The 15645-nt window shown below is 54.0% G+C and overlaps 1 protein-coding gene across 3 annotated transcripts in view; it reads right to left on the bottom strand.

The window, feature by feature from the left end:
- Nucleotides 1–3436: 3436 nt before the first annotated feature.
- HPCAL1 (hippocalcin like 1) overlaps nucleotides 3437–15645 on the bottom strand; it is a 105112-nt gene continuing 92903 nt past the window's right edge. For all 3 annotated transcript variants that reach the window (XM_036881686.2, XM_036881684.2, XM_036881685.2), the window contains 3 exons: nucleotides 9025–9419; nucleotides 7306–7411; nucleotides 3437–4261 (listed from right to left, as the gene is read on the bottom strand). In XM_036881686.2, the coding sequence (XP_036737581.1) occupies nucleotides 4164–4261; nucleotides 7306–7411; nucleotides 9025–9402 (582 nt within the window). In that variant the 5' untranslated portion in view covers nucleotides 9403–9419 and the 3' untranslated portion in view covers nucleotides 3437–4163. The remainder of the gene's footprint in view (nucleotides 4262–7305; nucleotides 7412–9024; nucleotides 9420–15645) is intronic.

A 15645-nucleotide genomic window follows, 5' to 3' on the forward strand; every position in this document is an offset into this window, starting at 1 on the left:
ATGCTCATTTTCCCCAACACTTTTCCTGGGTCTGAAGCCACAGTAACTTGTGCCCCCTTCTCTGCAAGCTGTGATCCTGGCCAGAAGCCCAGCGCCGGCAGGCCCACTCAGGCCCACTCCAGCATCGGAGGAGGGGGAGCAAAGCCGATGGCCCTGCCTCCCGGCGACCAGCCAGCACCCAGAGCCTGGCCCCGAGAAGAGAAGAGGCCCGTGGGCACAGCTGCGGCCTCACCCCTCTGGAGGATGCACCTTGGCTGATCGTGGGGAGGTAAGTAGCCTTCCAGGTGACCAGGTCTGGGGATCAAGGCCTCGGTGCCAAAACGCGGTCCCCTCAAAGACTTGCTCAGGGACCCAGGGACAAGCTCCTTCATTTCCCCAGACACTTGGGAGCCTGCGATTGGCTGCAGAGGGCTGACAAGGAAGCGTGGATCTCGGGTCTAGGGCCAGCTACAGAATAAAGGCCACTCTGTGATTGGGAAAAGATGCAACACGGGGCCTTGGAGCTTATCCTGGACTCAAATCCTCAATCTGCTGCCCCTTTCTCAGAATCTGGGGCCAGTTCCTTCCCTGAACCCCGGTTTGTCCATCCAGGCAGTACTACCATAATGTAGGTTGATGGCATGTTTAGATCACACCGCACATTTAAAGTGTTCAGCAATTTGTCCCAAGAAGCCCTCAACAAACAGAGGTGAATTTTATGGTGACTTCACACTGGCTCCTACAGGGGAGGCCACCCTACCCAAACAGAAAATGCTGGGGGCTGCATTAATGAAGGTCCAGGGCCCACAGTACGGGAGGTGACAGTCCTGCCCTCATGGGGGTTGATCCTGGCCTCTTGGATATAATATCCTCTCTCACACTCTCCCCTTCACAGCCCAGAGCCTCCTTTCTTGGATTCTAAACATTTTCAAGTTTCAAGAGTTGTTCTTATTGCTGTGTTTTCTGAGCATGGGTGTCAGAACAGCTGGAAGGGTCCATGGAGCCATGATTCCAGGGCAGGGGGATCGGTCCATTTGCAGGAAGAAGGGCTGGGCCACACCCCTCATTCAGATCCTGTTTCCTGGGCAGGACCACAGGGCTCCTGGGCACAGTCATGAGAAATGCAAACTAAACCAGGGTCATCTTTCCTGAAGCCCTGCTTTAGACACACACATTATTAGATCTGCTATCTAGAGTCTGAGGGATACATAGGACACTCCAAGAAACTTTAACCAACTTGGGGTGCCCGTGCAGGATGGCAGAGGGCCTGGGTTCCCCTGGGGCAAAGAGAAGGCAGGATGATACTCTTGCAGGAGGATGGGGGTACAAGGAAGAGGGGCAGGCCCAGGCCTAGATTGCAAATTACCAAGGAGGGGCAGGAACAGGGACTTCCCACCAGCTCTGGAAGAGCTTGCTCCACAACTTAGGATTCCTGCCAGGGAGGTGGCTTGGACCAGACAGCTGTGAGTCCAGTGCTGGGGTCTGTGCCCCTCTGATGAGCCAGGCTTCCTGGCTTATGGACACCGTATTTGAGGCTGCTTGCTCTTCCTTCTAGGCATCAGTGGACCCCCTGAAGCTCACTGACTTCTGTGAGCTCCTGTCCACTAGGAGACCCAGATCTACATCGTCTGTATTTGGGCAGAAGCTGCTTGTGGTTAACTTTAAGGGTCAACTTGACTGGATACAGGTGCCCAGATACTTGGTTAGCATTATTCTGGGTGTGTCTGTGAGGGTGTTTCTGGATGAGATTAATATTTGAATTAGCAGCCTGAGTAAAGCAGATTTGGCCTCCCAGTGAGGTGGGCCTCACCCGGTTCACTGGGGCGCTGAGTAGAGCAAACGGTAAGGGAGGTTTTGCTCTTAGTCTTACAGTCTTGAGCTGGGATGTTGGTCTCCTGCCTTCAACCCAGCCTGAACCTCCCGGACCTCCAGTTTGTAGATCTTGGGACCGTTCAGCCTCCACATGAGCCAATTCCTTGTAATCAATCTCCTTCTCTCTGTATCTGTCTACCTCTGTCTACCGCCCTCTCTCTCTCGCTCATCTGTCTATCAATCTCTATCAATCATCTCCTACTGGTTCTGCTTCTCATACAGCGGCCATTCCCACCTGTGTCTAAGGGCAACGCCCCCCTTTGCTTACGGCAGCGCTCCCCAGCAGCGCTACGGGTTTAACCTCTGCCAGTTCCAGCTACACTGGTGTAAAAGATTCAAGCCCCTCCCTGGGAGGGAGAGTCCTCCAGGCCAGGCAGAGTTGTCAAGGCAGCACCTGCCACTCTGTAGCAAGTCAGACCCAGCCCACCTGGGTGGTACTGCCCATCAGGGTATCTGTGGCTGTGGGCACATGGGGGGCTTCACCATGAACTGGCCTCTGGTAATGCCACTGGCTCGGGAGGCACACACAGGTGAGCTCCTCGTTTCCATTCAGAGGCACGGAGTCCAAAAAGAAACTAAATTACTAAGACCAGCAGAGGAGCGGCAGTTCCTGACAGCCGGCGAGCTGGCTCGGAGCTACATGCTTCGCCCACTTGCCTTGATCACCTGCCTGCCCATCACGTGCCGGAAACAGGTGAAGACAGACTGAGTTCCCAGGGCCTGTGGGCAGGTCTGAGATATGGTTCGTGCCCATCCTGGAAGCACACCCCAATCCCGTCGGCCCCCTCCCAGTGCCATGCCCTTGGAGGGAGACGGGCCCTCCTCCACCAAGGGGACACTTTGGCCTGTCACGGTCACCCCACACTCTCAGCCAAGGCAGTGGCCTGGGTTTTGGCCAATGAGAGGTGAGGGATGGGGGGTGGCAGGGAGTCAAGAAAGAGCAGAAGGCTGGCCTGTTTCTCTTCCTGCCCGTGCAATGCTCTGTGTCAGCCGTACTGCCCAGCATGGCAGCAGCCCTTTGGGGACCCCAGGAGACAAGTGTGAGGACAAAAGCTGACTATGAGGCTGTGGGCAAGGCGGTGGGGAAGGTGGAGGAACCCGGGGGCCTCAGTGATACTCTTCAGCTGCCCTATTAGCCATGCCTGCAATGCGCTTTCAGACTCCTCGGCACATGAGCCAAACACCCGGATGGGTGAGGCCCCTTCTGCAGCTGCTGGCACCAGAAGCACCCGGATGGCCACAGGCTGAGAAGCCAGGTGCCGATCCCCGGGCTCCAGTGTCCCGGCTTGGTATGTGCTGTGTGGCTTCCTTGGTGATTAAACTGGGGGTCGGGGGCACCAGCAGACGCGCGATGGTCAAAGCTGCCAAGAACAGTCATCTTTTATTTCCACAAATATTTCTTGGCATTAGGCAGACACCGGAAAAAAGGCTGCATGAGATTTACAGACACAGTGATGGCTCCAGGGAGGCAGGAGGGGCTATTTACAAACAGCAGCCGGACCCCCCAAATCCACCTTCCCTGAGTGCTGAGGACCCCGGGGGACCAAGTGGGGCTCACATGGGCCAACATAAAACTCAGTGAGAATTTCATTTATTTCATCATTTTAATACAGGAAATGCCAACAGGGATGACAGACCTTGCATGGACGCCTGCATTCACAGCATGGACGGCTCTGGGCAGGCATGCATTTCCTCTTGAAACAGGCAGATTGAGTACATAAATACCACAAAATAACCAGGCTCGAGGGATCACAGGCCACAGGGAACCACGCTTCAAAGGCAATCGAGGCATTAAATACGGGACCTACACATTACAGTTCACTTCACCATACGTATGTATAATTTATATATTAATAGAAAGGAGACCACAGTATATATACGTGCAAGCGGCTTTGGTCAGAGGATGAACAAGCGTGGTGGAACCATGCATGGGGAGGGTTTGCCTGTCTACACTCCCTCCATTCTTGTCCCCACCTTCCCCACAGCCACCTGCAACCACAGGATAAATTAGCTGGTCTTGGCGCGATTCAGACAGTCCCACCAGTAACCTCGGCACTGTCCTCTGGGCTCCCCCAGACGGAGGTGCCCTGGAAGTGAGAACGCTGTGTGCCTTGCATGTGAACACCCCCCTGGGAGGGACCAGGAGGGGCAGGAGGAGGCCAGAGGAGGGAGGCGCAGCCACCAGCTGGGCAGGTGCACGGGTCATGGGGCCCAGAGAGCAGGAATGACTGGGGAGGCATCCACTTCTGCAAGCAAAGCTGAAACGGTGAGACGAGCCCATGTTCCTCATGGCTGTCCAGACGCCCAGCCCCTTAGAACTGGCTCGCGCTGCTGGGGTCGCACTGCAACAAACGGACAATGGACGGGTCACTCTTGGCGCCTTTAATGAATTCTTCCAGGGACAGTTTGCCTGCAGGATGGAGGACAGGAGAAACGGGAGTCAGCCAACGTGCACATTCTGTGCCCTTCCTGAGAGCACGGGGATGCCCCCACGGCAGGGACGCCCCCTTTGGTCCAAGTCCAGCCTTCCTGGGGCTGGACACTGTCTAGGCCCCACTCACTTCACGGGCACTTCCAGAAAAATGCTTTTTGCTTTCACTGCTCACAGCAAAGCATCAGGCAACTCAAAGGACATACCCGGTGAGAAAGTAGCTGTGGCTGCTGGGCTGATTTAATCCCTCTAGGAATTGCCACACGGTTTACTTAGGAAGGATGTGAGTTGTCCAGAAAGAATGTGGGCTCTGCCTCTAATCCATGACTTACCCAGGGTGAGTGGGCCATGGCTAGGCAGGGGGCCCGGGGCAGTCAGGGCCCCCGGAGTCCCTGTCCTGGGCCTGGTTTCCTGCCTGCCCAGCCTGGCTATCTCCAATGCCAGTGGCACAGCCTTGCTGCTCAGGCTGGGGACTCGCCTTCTGTGGCATCTGCCTCTTAGAGTGGTTGGAAGGATCAAAGAGAGACAGCTAAGCGCTAAGGGTCCAGCTGGGGCCGCCCTCACCCTCTGTCCCTCCTGCACAGGTTGGTTGTAGGACAAAGATAGGAAAGTGGCTTTATAATTAATGTGCTATAGAATATGAGTTCAGAGCAGCCGATGCCAGTGACAGACACATGCCCTGCCCAGCAACCCCCTGCCAGGATGCAGACCCGGGGAAGGACTAAGCTGGAAGCAGGCTCTGTGCTGGCGCCTTGTGCCTGGGGAAGCCTGCTTCTCACCTCACCTCTGCCTTTGAGGCTCCGCAGCGGAGAAGAGAACAGTGACATTCACCACGCAGGAAGGGAGCATGGCAGCCAGCGGCTGTGCCCAGCACACCGAGGGAGGAGCCTGTGAAGGGCTCGCAGCTCTGCTGCCATGGGCAAGCTACCAACCTCTCTATGTCTTAGGGTCTCCAGGTGTTCAGGTGGGACTCATCTCAAAGGGCTGCTGGGACGACTAATGGGGAGGATGCATTTGAGGGCTTCAGCCAAGGCCTGGACCAGAGGATGCACCCTGTTAGTGGGTTGCACACCCTGCACAGGACACACCTGTGGGGCAGGGACCTCCCGCCAGCCCACGGCCAGAGGGGCACCCCTCCATGGGTCCCTGTAGGGGGCAGGCAGGCTGCCCATAGGAGATGCCCAGGCTAAGGGATGGGCTGAGAAGGGTGGGGACAGCCACGCCCTCAGTAGAGGAACCCCTTGAGTATGCAGAGGGACTACTGGGTTTTGTTACTCTCCTTACGGGTGCTGGGGACTCTCGCTGGTCACTCCTCCACCCTCCAGCCTCGGTGCTGTGTCCCTTATAAGTATGTTCCCATTAGCATCCTTCTGATTGAGGCAAATGGGAATATCTTGTACAAGGAGTATGAGGATATGATTGCTCAGTCCTGCACATGCAGGTGACAGCAAAGGTACAGCTAGCTCAAGTTCCCTGAGAAATTGGAGAAGGGTTTAAAATAAATATCAGTGTAAAAGCTGAAAAAAACAAACAAAACTACCCTGGAGTGTAAAAGACATGTTTTAAAATGAGCGCAAAAGTCAGGGTGCTCCTGGCGCTTGGCCAGGCTCAGCCCACATGCCGAGAAGTAATAGGAAACGGTGCGCCTGAGAAAGCCCGTCAGCCACCTGACACTACAGGCAGAGCCCCAAGCTTTCCTAGGGTGGCAGGGGACAAAGTGTGGGGCCAGCCCACTCCTGAGTGGTGCTCTGAGAAGGATGAGGGCCCTGCCCTTGACCACGCCCTGCCTTCACCCTTCTCTTCTCCAATATCCTTCCCTTCCCTGAACTCTAGGGACAGATGGACCCCAGGGCTCACAGGACAAGTGCACTGTCCCAGGGGGCGCAGACGCAAGCTCACAAACCACCGGGGAGGGCGCACAGGGCGGCCCAGCAGGTCAGGGCAGAGGAGGGTCGGGGTGGAGTGCCCAGCACTGTGCTAAGAGCTTTCTGGAAATCATCTCATTGAATCCTCATAGCCACATGAGACTGAATTTATCATCCCCATTTCACAGAGGAGTAAACCGGGGCTCAGCAGAGCCAAGAAACAGGGCAGTTCTGTCGGAATTCAAAGCCTGCGTTTACTACCCTGGAGTGTAAAAGACATGTTTTAAAATCAGCGCAAAGGCAGTGCCAGGTGAGATCAGCGTAAAGGCAGTGCCAGGCGAGAGCCTGTCTTGCTTTACAAAAGCGTGAATGTGTTTTGTAAACTGTTGTGCTGTTTCAAAGCAGGCCTGTGGTCACACTGCAGCCCCCACCCCCTGCAGGCTCAGGCCTTTATCTCATCTGTGCTACAGCACTTGAGAGTTTTCAGAGCACTTTCTTGTGCATTAGTCTATCTTTAATCTCCAGCACAACCCCGGGGGTGATACCTTTTCTTGTCTAAATGTCCTATTTCTTTATTGTTCAAACCTGACTCCGGGACTGCACTTGATAGAGCTACAAGAAGTGTGGCTCCTGCAGGACCTCACAGCTAATGCAGAGCAGGAAACGGGACAAGTCCTCACAGTACTGCAGCCACTGCTGCCCCCCAGGACCCGCCACCTCTGCCCCAGAGGCCCTGGCATAGTTGCTGCAGCCCAGTGCATCCCAACAGAGCCCCCGTGGGCACTGGGGTGCCAGGGTGCCTCCCATTCTCAGGATGACGTGAACAAAGCGTAACCTGCTTCCCAGGTGCCCACAGCCTGGGATCCTTGGTCCCAACGCCCTCCAGGGCCCTGGTGCCATCAGCACACCTGCCTCCCCTCCCTAAGACATGCCCGCAGGGCTGACGTCTCCAGTTCTAGCGCCCAGGAGACTACAGCTCTGGGCAGGACTCCCTGCGTGCACCAGCCAGGACGCACATCCAGGTCTCCCGGGCTCTGCGTGCTGACCCCACCCTCAGCACAGCTGCAGTGGCCAGGCAAGGCCGGGGTGCACTGGGGAGAGACTGCAGAGGGGGAGGGAAGTGTCCCAAGCATGCGGGGGCCACACCTCCACCCCTACCGTCATTGTTGGTGTCCATCTGCCTGAAGATCTTGTCAGTTCGTTTCTCCGGGGTAGACTCATCCTCGGGCATTTTCATTACAGAGGATACCATTTTGTATATAGCCTGCAAAGGGGGCACAGAAGCAGGGGCTCAGAAATTCTGGGATGTTCCTGGGCAGATGTGACAGCTCTGAGCTTCTGCCCTGCCCACGGCAAGACACGGAGAGGTCGAGATGCTCACCAGCCTTCAGGACCCTTCCCCAGCCAGAGGCATGTTCCCTGCTACTAGAATAATAACGCTGGTGGGTACTACAGATGGCATGTAGGCAAAGGAAGCCACACACACACGTGACACTCAAGAGCAGGCAAAATGACCCCACTGTAACAGTCAAAGATGGGGTGGGATGTGGGCCGTGCCCCAGAGGCACGTGAGGGAGCCTCCTGGGGGTGGGAATGCTCCTTAACTCAACAGGGTGGTGACTCAGGCACACCGGTACAGCCCATCACACTGCACACTGAGCTGTGAGCATGTTACTATGTGGTTGTTAAAAAGAAAAGACTTAGCCGCTGCACCCCACAGGAACCATATAACCAGCCCCAGAAGGGTCACCAGCATGGCACAGGTCTCTCCAGCAGAAGGGAGAACCTTCTCCTTAGGGCACTGCCATCTAAGGGCTCAACACACCTCGGGCCATCCCTGAGAGCCTCCGTCCGAGAGGCCTCACCCGGGCAGGGGCCCCCAAGCAGTGGTGGGTGTACGTGCGTGTGCTGAGGGGCTGTGATGAGGCCAGTGACCAGCCTCACATCAGAGTCACTGGTAAGGGAGCAGGGGCAGTGCCTCTTTCACGAGCTGCTGTGCAGAAAAGGTTTGACTGATATTCTCATTCCTGAAACAACAGACTAAGAACAGCAGGGGTCTAACCTTAAAAGCAGGGCATTAAAAAGTAAGAATGATCCCGTGTGAGGGTCCCATTGCCTATTATGTCTCCCCATCCCCACCCCTTCCCCGTTTGCAGAAGGGGTGCTGGCCAGGCCTGGCTCCACCTCCCTTCAGCCTCGCAACAGCGTGAGTGTCAGGGCCTATCCGGGCCGGGCGTGCTTTGTCCTGGGACAGCACGTCCTCCTGGGACTGGGCCATGCAGCCCTGGCACCCGGTGAAGTGAACTAAACTAGGTTTCTTTCTGGAAAACAGCGTCATCTACCCGTCAGAGCTGTGGACAGGAACAAAGGCAAAGAAAAGAGGTCTCGTCAAGTGATTCGCTCTGATAGGAACCACAGAACCACTTTTCTGTGATCACTAACATGTTTCACTTTATACCTGCATGATCCTGGGGACGTGACAAGCTGTTGCATTCCCAACTTCGGGGACTCAAAAAGGCCATGGCAGGTATTTTCTGCAAGTGTCTGGGGTCCTCTCAATTATAATTCTCAGATCCGTTAACTCTTAGGAAATCACCTCTCTGAGCCTCAGATTTTGTGGAATGCAGAGAATGAGCCCACATAGGGTCACGAATACCCAAACGGACAGAAGCGCGTAAGCTGGGCCTGCTGTGCTGCAAGTGACAGACGGGCGTCGGCTCTTGGCACCACCGCGTGTGCGCGCGGGAGGGGGGCTGGGGCGACCTGGCTGGGCATGACCGAACGCCGTGGTGGGCGGGCGGGCGCAGACCTCGGCGGGACCCGCGGCGGCCCCGAGGCCTCCGGCCGCCGCTGCCCGGCAGCCCACCGAGCGCCCACCTGCACAATCTCGAGCATCTCGCCGCGGCTGATGTAGCCGTTGCCGTCCAGGTCGTACATGCTGAAGGCCCACTTGAGCTTCTGCTCCAGCTTGCCCCGGGAGGTCACGCTCAGCGCGATGATGAACTCCCGGAAGTCGATGGTGCCGTCGCCGTTGGTGTCGAAGGTGCGGAAGACGTGCTCGGCGAACTTGGAGGCGTCGCCGTAGGGGAAGAAGTTGGCGTAGATCCTCTTGAACTCGTCCACGGTCAGGTGGCCGGTGGGGCAGTCCTTGAGGAAGCCCTTGTACCACTCCTGCAGCTCGTGGTCCGTGAACTCGGTGTTCTCCCGCAGGTCCTGCAGCACCTCGGGCCGCAGCTTGCTGTTCTGCTTGCCCATGGCGGCCGCGGCGGCACCTGCGGGGCGGGGGGCGGGGCGTCAGCGGGGGCCGCCGGGGCAGGGGGGCCGCCGGGCAGGCCTGAGAATGTCCCCGCGGCCCCGCACCAAGGCTGGAGAGGAGAGGCCCGGCCCGGCCGCCCCCGCGCACGAGATGTCAGGCCCCGTGGGAAGGTGGGCGGAAGTCCGCGCACTGCAAGGAAAGCCGAGGCCCCACCCTCGCACCGCGAGACACATTCTTACTTTGAGAATGTGTAAACATAAAAATAGCAACTTTAAGTCAGTGGAATGAGGTGTTGGTCAGGTGCCCACCAGGGGTTGTACTCGATTTAAGGATCAACTCCCCACTGTCTTCACCCCCACAGCTCCAGGCAGAGCTGCCATGCCGGCTGCACCCCACACCCTGTGTTCTGGGCAGTTAGGTCTTTTATTTCGGGTACCATGTTCTGTTTTCCTCCTTAGAACAGGCATCCAGAAACTCAGGGCACCCTCTCTCAATTTTGCCTCTGAGAAACTCCTCTGGGCAGGGGGATCTAGAACTAGCACTCAGTGATAGGTGATGTCCCCAGTGTCTCTAGCAGGGTCTCAGGCACCTGCGGGGGCCCAGACGGTGCTTCTCACAGTGGCTTCCACACGGCCTCTGCACGAGACCGATCCTGGGGTGGGGATACTACACAGCCACACAGCCGTCACCCCCACCTTCTCACTTTCTGACTTGAACAGCAACACGTGAACATGGCTTAGTAATTTTCGAAGCACACAGAACAGACAATAAAATGCTTCCCGCCCTAGTCCCAGAGGGAACCACTTTGAACTGTTTCCACATTTATGAATTCTAAACAGCATGTACCGAACCCCCATTAGGAAGGAGAATAAATGTAGTTCACCTCGTCTCCTGGCACTTACTCTGCCTGCCTTTCCCCCTCCCAGCTCTTATTAGTTTTATACATACATACCATTGTTCTTGTTCTCTTTGTGACTTTAAATTATAAAGTTCCCTTTTAACCTCTGTGTAAGGGAGTTCAGCAGTATCTTTCAAAATTACAAACACACATTCACTCTGACCCAGGATCCCACTTCTAGGATCTATCTGAAGACACTCCCACCTGTGTAAACAACCCGTGTGCATCCTGCTTCCCCTGTGGTTGTCTGGAGTAATGAACACCCAGGCACCCGCCATTACCTACTGATGAGAAATAATCTTCAAGATGTATTTTTAACTGACAAGGGAAGATGCACAAAAGCATACAGAGTTTGCTACCATTTGTGAAAAATAGAGGAAACGATGTATGCATGAGTGCTTATGTGCCTGGAAGAATTTATTAGGAAATGATAACTGGCTAAAGAGGGAGAGATGGCTGATGGACAAGGGTCAAATGGTCATTTCTACTGTAAATCCTTTGAAATGTAAAAATGTCAAACTCTGTGTAACTTCTATTCAAAAAATAAACACACAAAAAATAACCAAGCCTCCATTTCTTGATCCAGCAAGTTGACATAGAGCGTCTAGATTGCCTCTGTAATAACAGGCTATTAGTTCCCCTTTCCATCCATCCACGTCAGCTTCTGTCATGGGAACCACTATCTTTACATTGTCAGGGTTTACAATCCCTAAACCTAGAAAGTCCTAAAAAGTGGAAACCAGCAAATCTCGACCTAACTTGGTTGCTGGTTTCCTGGGGGAGGGGTGAAGTCAAGGGCAGGGTCAGTGCTGGGAAGTGCCCCTGACCCATCCAACCATCCAAGCCCAGCTGTGAATGTGCTGCCACGTGGCTCTTTCTCCAAATGCAGTTTGTTCCAGAACAAGAACAAACATGGCCCCTATTCCATGGAGGACTTGATGCATCACATGAGACCCAGTCCACAGTATACAGAACGGGAATCCCTGATGGCCCCTCCACCCAGCTCTCTGACCCACCCTGGCACCTGGGGTGGCACAGGCCTGCTAGCATGATCTGGGAGGCCCAAAAAAGCCCTGATGTTAACATGCAGCTAATTCAACTTTGGCGCCTTTGGAAACCCAGTTAAGATTTTTTAAAAATGGCCACTGTAATTTCTACACAAAAACAAAGGCAGATGTAAAAATCATTTTACAAATGGTGCAACTGAGACATGGTGGTGGGAAGGAACTGGCCAGGCAGGGCCCCACAGCTAGTGGAACTGGGATGTGACTAGTCTGTCTTGAGCTTGACCACAGACCTTTATAATCGACCCTGAACACTGGCAGGCTGGCACAGCAGGCCCGGCATTCTCAGCTGAACAGGGAAGAAGACAAGGCTGGGAGAAACTGAGTGATATGCCCAGGACACAAGAAAGATAAGTTTTACTTTGGGGAAATCATGAATGGAAAAACATGTTTTCCTGCCATTATCTTGAAGGTTGAGTTAAAATCTGGAGCTGTCAAAATCATGTCTGACAGGAGACCACACATCTGAGAACAATGTAGTAGGAATATTTCATTGATTTTTCCAGTCTCCTTTATGGAGACCCCCACTGCTCCGAAATAGGACAGTCCACCTCTCTTGTCCAATTTCTTGACCATGCCCAGTTAGCTCAATTAACAGGTATATAACATAACCATTTTGAAGTTGGTAACATTAATTTTGTCATAGAAAGTTTAAGATAACTCCAAGGATGTACTTTTACCAGTGTACAGGGTAAAAATCCGGAGTTGAGGGCTTATGTATTTAGAAATTTCCTAAAAGCACAGCTGAACTTAGTTAGATAAAAAGAGTTACATCGGTTGGTTGTACAACAGTGTAAATGTAGTGACCACTACTGAACTGTACACTGAAAAATGGCCAAGATGGTACATTTTATGTTATTTGTATTTTGTACTTTATCATGATTTAAAAGGTGTATATTCCTGGGAGGAATGGGGAGCATAAGAGGGTCTCCTTCCAGGACAACAATGTTCCTTACCCCCTTCCTGGGCTGATGGTCTAGGATCCGTGGGTCTGGAGGTCCCGGGTCAAAGATTCCTGTGTCCCTACGTGACGTGAAGGAGCTGCTCATCACAAGGGGTGGCCCCTCCCAAGAAAGGCAATGGAATCTGGGGAGGTGGTACAGCATCCCCTGGAAGAATCTGGAAACGAGCTATCTGCAGATCTGCATGCCTCATCACCGTGTCCTCAGTCATTTAGTTGTGTGCACGCTTGTGCATGCGTGTCCTCTTGCCAGTGCTCTCCAAGAGCTTAAGCCCGGGAATGCCGGTTGTCTTTGCTCTGAGGAGTGTTCTCAGGGCCTGGTGCCAGGCTGGGTGCTCAGAATATTCCAGTCCATTGGCTCCTCTGAATGCCTAGGACTGCAGGTCTGGGTTCTCAGGGCTCCTCGCTGCTTATGACACACTGCGTATAGATGGAGCAGCAAAAATGACATGAAGAGGGGGTTCCAAGAAGGAATCATTCTTTCCCATGGGGGGGCCTAGGCAGCACGTGGGAATCAAACTTGAATGATGAAGAGGATTTCAAAAGTCACTTGGAGCTGACCCCCACTGGCCACTTCTAGGAGGGACAAGGCAGATCCCAGGGACTGGGAAGGAAGCATCATCTCTGTCTAAGAGACAGAGACCTGAAGCTCCTGCGGGACACACATTATCCACGGCGGGCGGGGCTGTGACCTCCCTGGGGCCCTTTCACTGCCCAGGTCGGAGGGCAGTGATGAGGGCCACCGAAGTGCTCCCAGCTGGCGTCCACCTCAGCTCCCTCGCCATTAAACCTCACCAGGAGAGCTTGCACTGCGACTGTCATGGAGCCCACAAATGCTGAATGAGGCCCCAAGCACTCCCAGTTCCTCACTGGCTGGCCTCTGTGGGCTTAGCAAAGGCCCAGAAGAAATATTCAGTACAAAGGACTTCATTTTAGCTCTCGGCCTGAGCTCATGGCCTCATAGGAACGGGGATGGTGGAATCCTGCATTCAGTGGCCCCTCTGTTATTAATCAAGCCAAAAAACCAACCTTACTGATGATTTGCTGGCTGGAAAGACACTGACAAAAAGCCTTTCTGCAAAGATAAAGCCACCACTCCTGTTTCCCAGCAGAAATAGCCCCCCCAGCCCTGATGTCAGGCAGACACCCCAACCTGCATCTGCCAGAAAATCTTACTTTCATCTCTAGGGACAGATGGGGTGAAGAACAGGCGTGCTGGGGAGGGCGATCAATTCAGAGTTAGAACCATCTCTTCCTTGGCTTAAAAAGCTTCATGATCAAGCAGGGCTTCAATCAGACAAGCACCAGCTTTCAGAGAGCATCGCAGATGACATTTTAATTCACTGTAATGGAAAGATGGAGGAGGGAGTTACATCCATCTCTCAGGGTCTCAGTTACTCTGCTATTGTTTAATGTGCTAAATTGTAAAAAAGAAAAAGTAAACACGTAGCTGAAGAGCTCTATGAAAATATTTAACCCAAAGTCAGTATTGCCTGCAAATTAAAGCCTTTTTAATGGCATAGTTCCATCAACGGCTCAGGGAGGCTGCTCGGAGCCACTGGAATGTCCCATTAATCACAGCTCCGGGTCGGCTGATGGCCTGGGTCCACATTTCATCCCATTACTCTAAAACGTTTTCATCAAGTCAGATCTCCAAGCTTGCTGGGCCAACCAGGCTTAGAAACACTTGGAGGAAAGATGATGAGAGAGGTAGGGGGAACGAACTCCCTATAAAAGACCAAAGCTCAGAATGGGGTCGGAGGGGTGTCTGCCCTGAACTTGAACTTCCAGGGGCTGCAGGGCTCATTGGAGATGAGCCTGTGTTCTGTGCGGCATACACCATGGAAGTAGAGGCAGACGGGGTGGTGGAAAACAGGCGCTCTGGGCTGTGTTTTTCATGTAGCACCAGACCTGGTTCTTTTCCCCGGTGACCCACAAACAAGGCTGCTCCTAGAGCTGAGCCCCTGCCCCAGGCAGAAGAGGGACTGACTGCATTTGTGTCCTTCCTTCTTCCAAGCAAGCAGGTGAGAGGCAAGCTGCCTGCAGCCTTGACTCTAGCGCAGCTGCTCTGAGGTGGGGGTTGGGGTTGGTGAGTGTGGGGGGCACTCTGTCCCAGGGGATCTGTGACAGCTGCCGGGACCCTGTGCAGGGGCAGCCGGGTGGGGCAGTCCAGGCTGCAGTGCGGCAGGAAGAACGCTAGAGGGCACAGTCGGGCAGGCTCCCCAGAACCGGAGCTGAGACCCCGCCCTCCGGCTTCCCGCCCCCGCCCCCACCACGCCCACTCCACCTCGCGGCTGCCTGTCTATAAGCTAGATTTCTGCAATACAGTAACCACATGTGGCTACGGAGCACTTAAAATGTGTCTGGTCTGAATTTATGTATGTGCCTTAAGAGTAAAATACACACTGGATCATTTGACGACTTAATATGGAAAGAATGTAAAATCTCTCAATAATTTTTCTGTCCTGATTACATGTGAAATGATAAATGCTTTGTCTTGGCTAAGGTGCACGGCTGAGGGGCGAGAGGCCAAGAGGGGGTGTTCCTTCCGGGGGAGAATAGCCAAAGCCCCTGGGTGAGACCTGGGGAAAGAGGTCAGCAGCAGCACCACCGAGGCGGGCAGTTACGGGGTGTGCCTGGATCCAGATTCAGCCCACTGACCTCCAGGAGCCCACTGTCGGAGGGCTTCCTGGAAACATGAGAATCACAGTTTTGCCGGCTGGGTGGGCTCCAGGCCAGTGAACTGGGTTGAGAAACTCAACAGAAAACCCTCCTGATTTCTGCTCCCATCCGCAAGCAGCTGAAAATCTTCATTACCCCCAAAGCTTTAAAAGCGTAAAGAACTGAAGGAGGGGGAGAGGCAAGGAGAGGAAAGCAGGAAGGAAGGAAGTCAGGCCGGCCAAGCAAGGCCTGGAGAGCCGCTCCCTATCTTGAGCCATCCTCCTTTTCCACTCTCCTGAAGCTGAGATGCCCTCGAGGAGGTCGGGGAAAGGAAGAGGCGGAGAAAAGGAAGGCAAATCTCCGAGAATGTTCTTTCCCTGGCAGAAACTGCTAATGCAGCAGGAAGAGGGCACTGGGGTGGCTCTCCCTATATACCATGAGCTGCTGAAAACGCTGGTTCATTCGTGCGATTGCTTGCGCCTGCCGCCCAAACTCCTATTCATCCATCAAACCCCAGCTCTGTGTCACCCAATCTAATGTCACATCATATTCCACACACACATACATTTCCCAGCACCCCTTATGATTGCTCTTCCCTTTGCATTGTTTAAAAACCTATTTCTCTTATGACCTCAAATTTTATTACATCATTTATTTG

Source organism: Manis pentadactyla, chromosome 2 (genome assembly GCF_030020395.1).
Source record: "Manis pentadactyla isolate mManPen7 chromosome 2, mManPen7.hap1, whole genome shotgun sequence".
Taxonomy (NCBI): Eukaryota; Metazoa; Chordata; class Mammalia; order Pholidota; family Manidae; genus Manis; species Manis pentadactyla.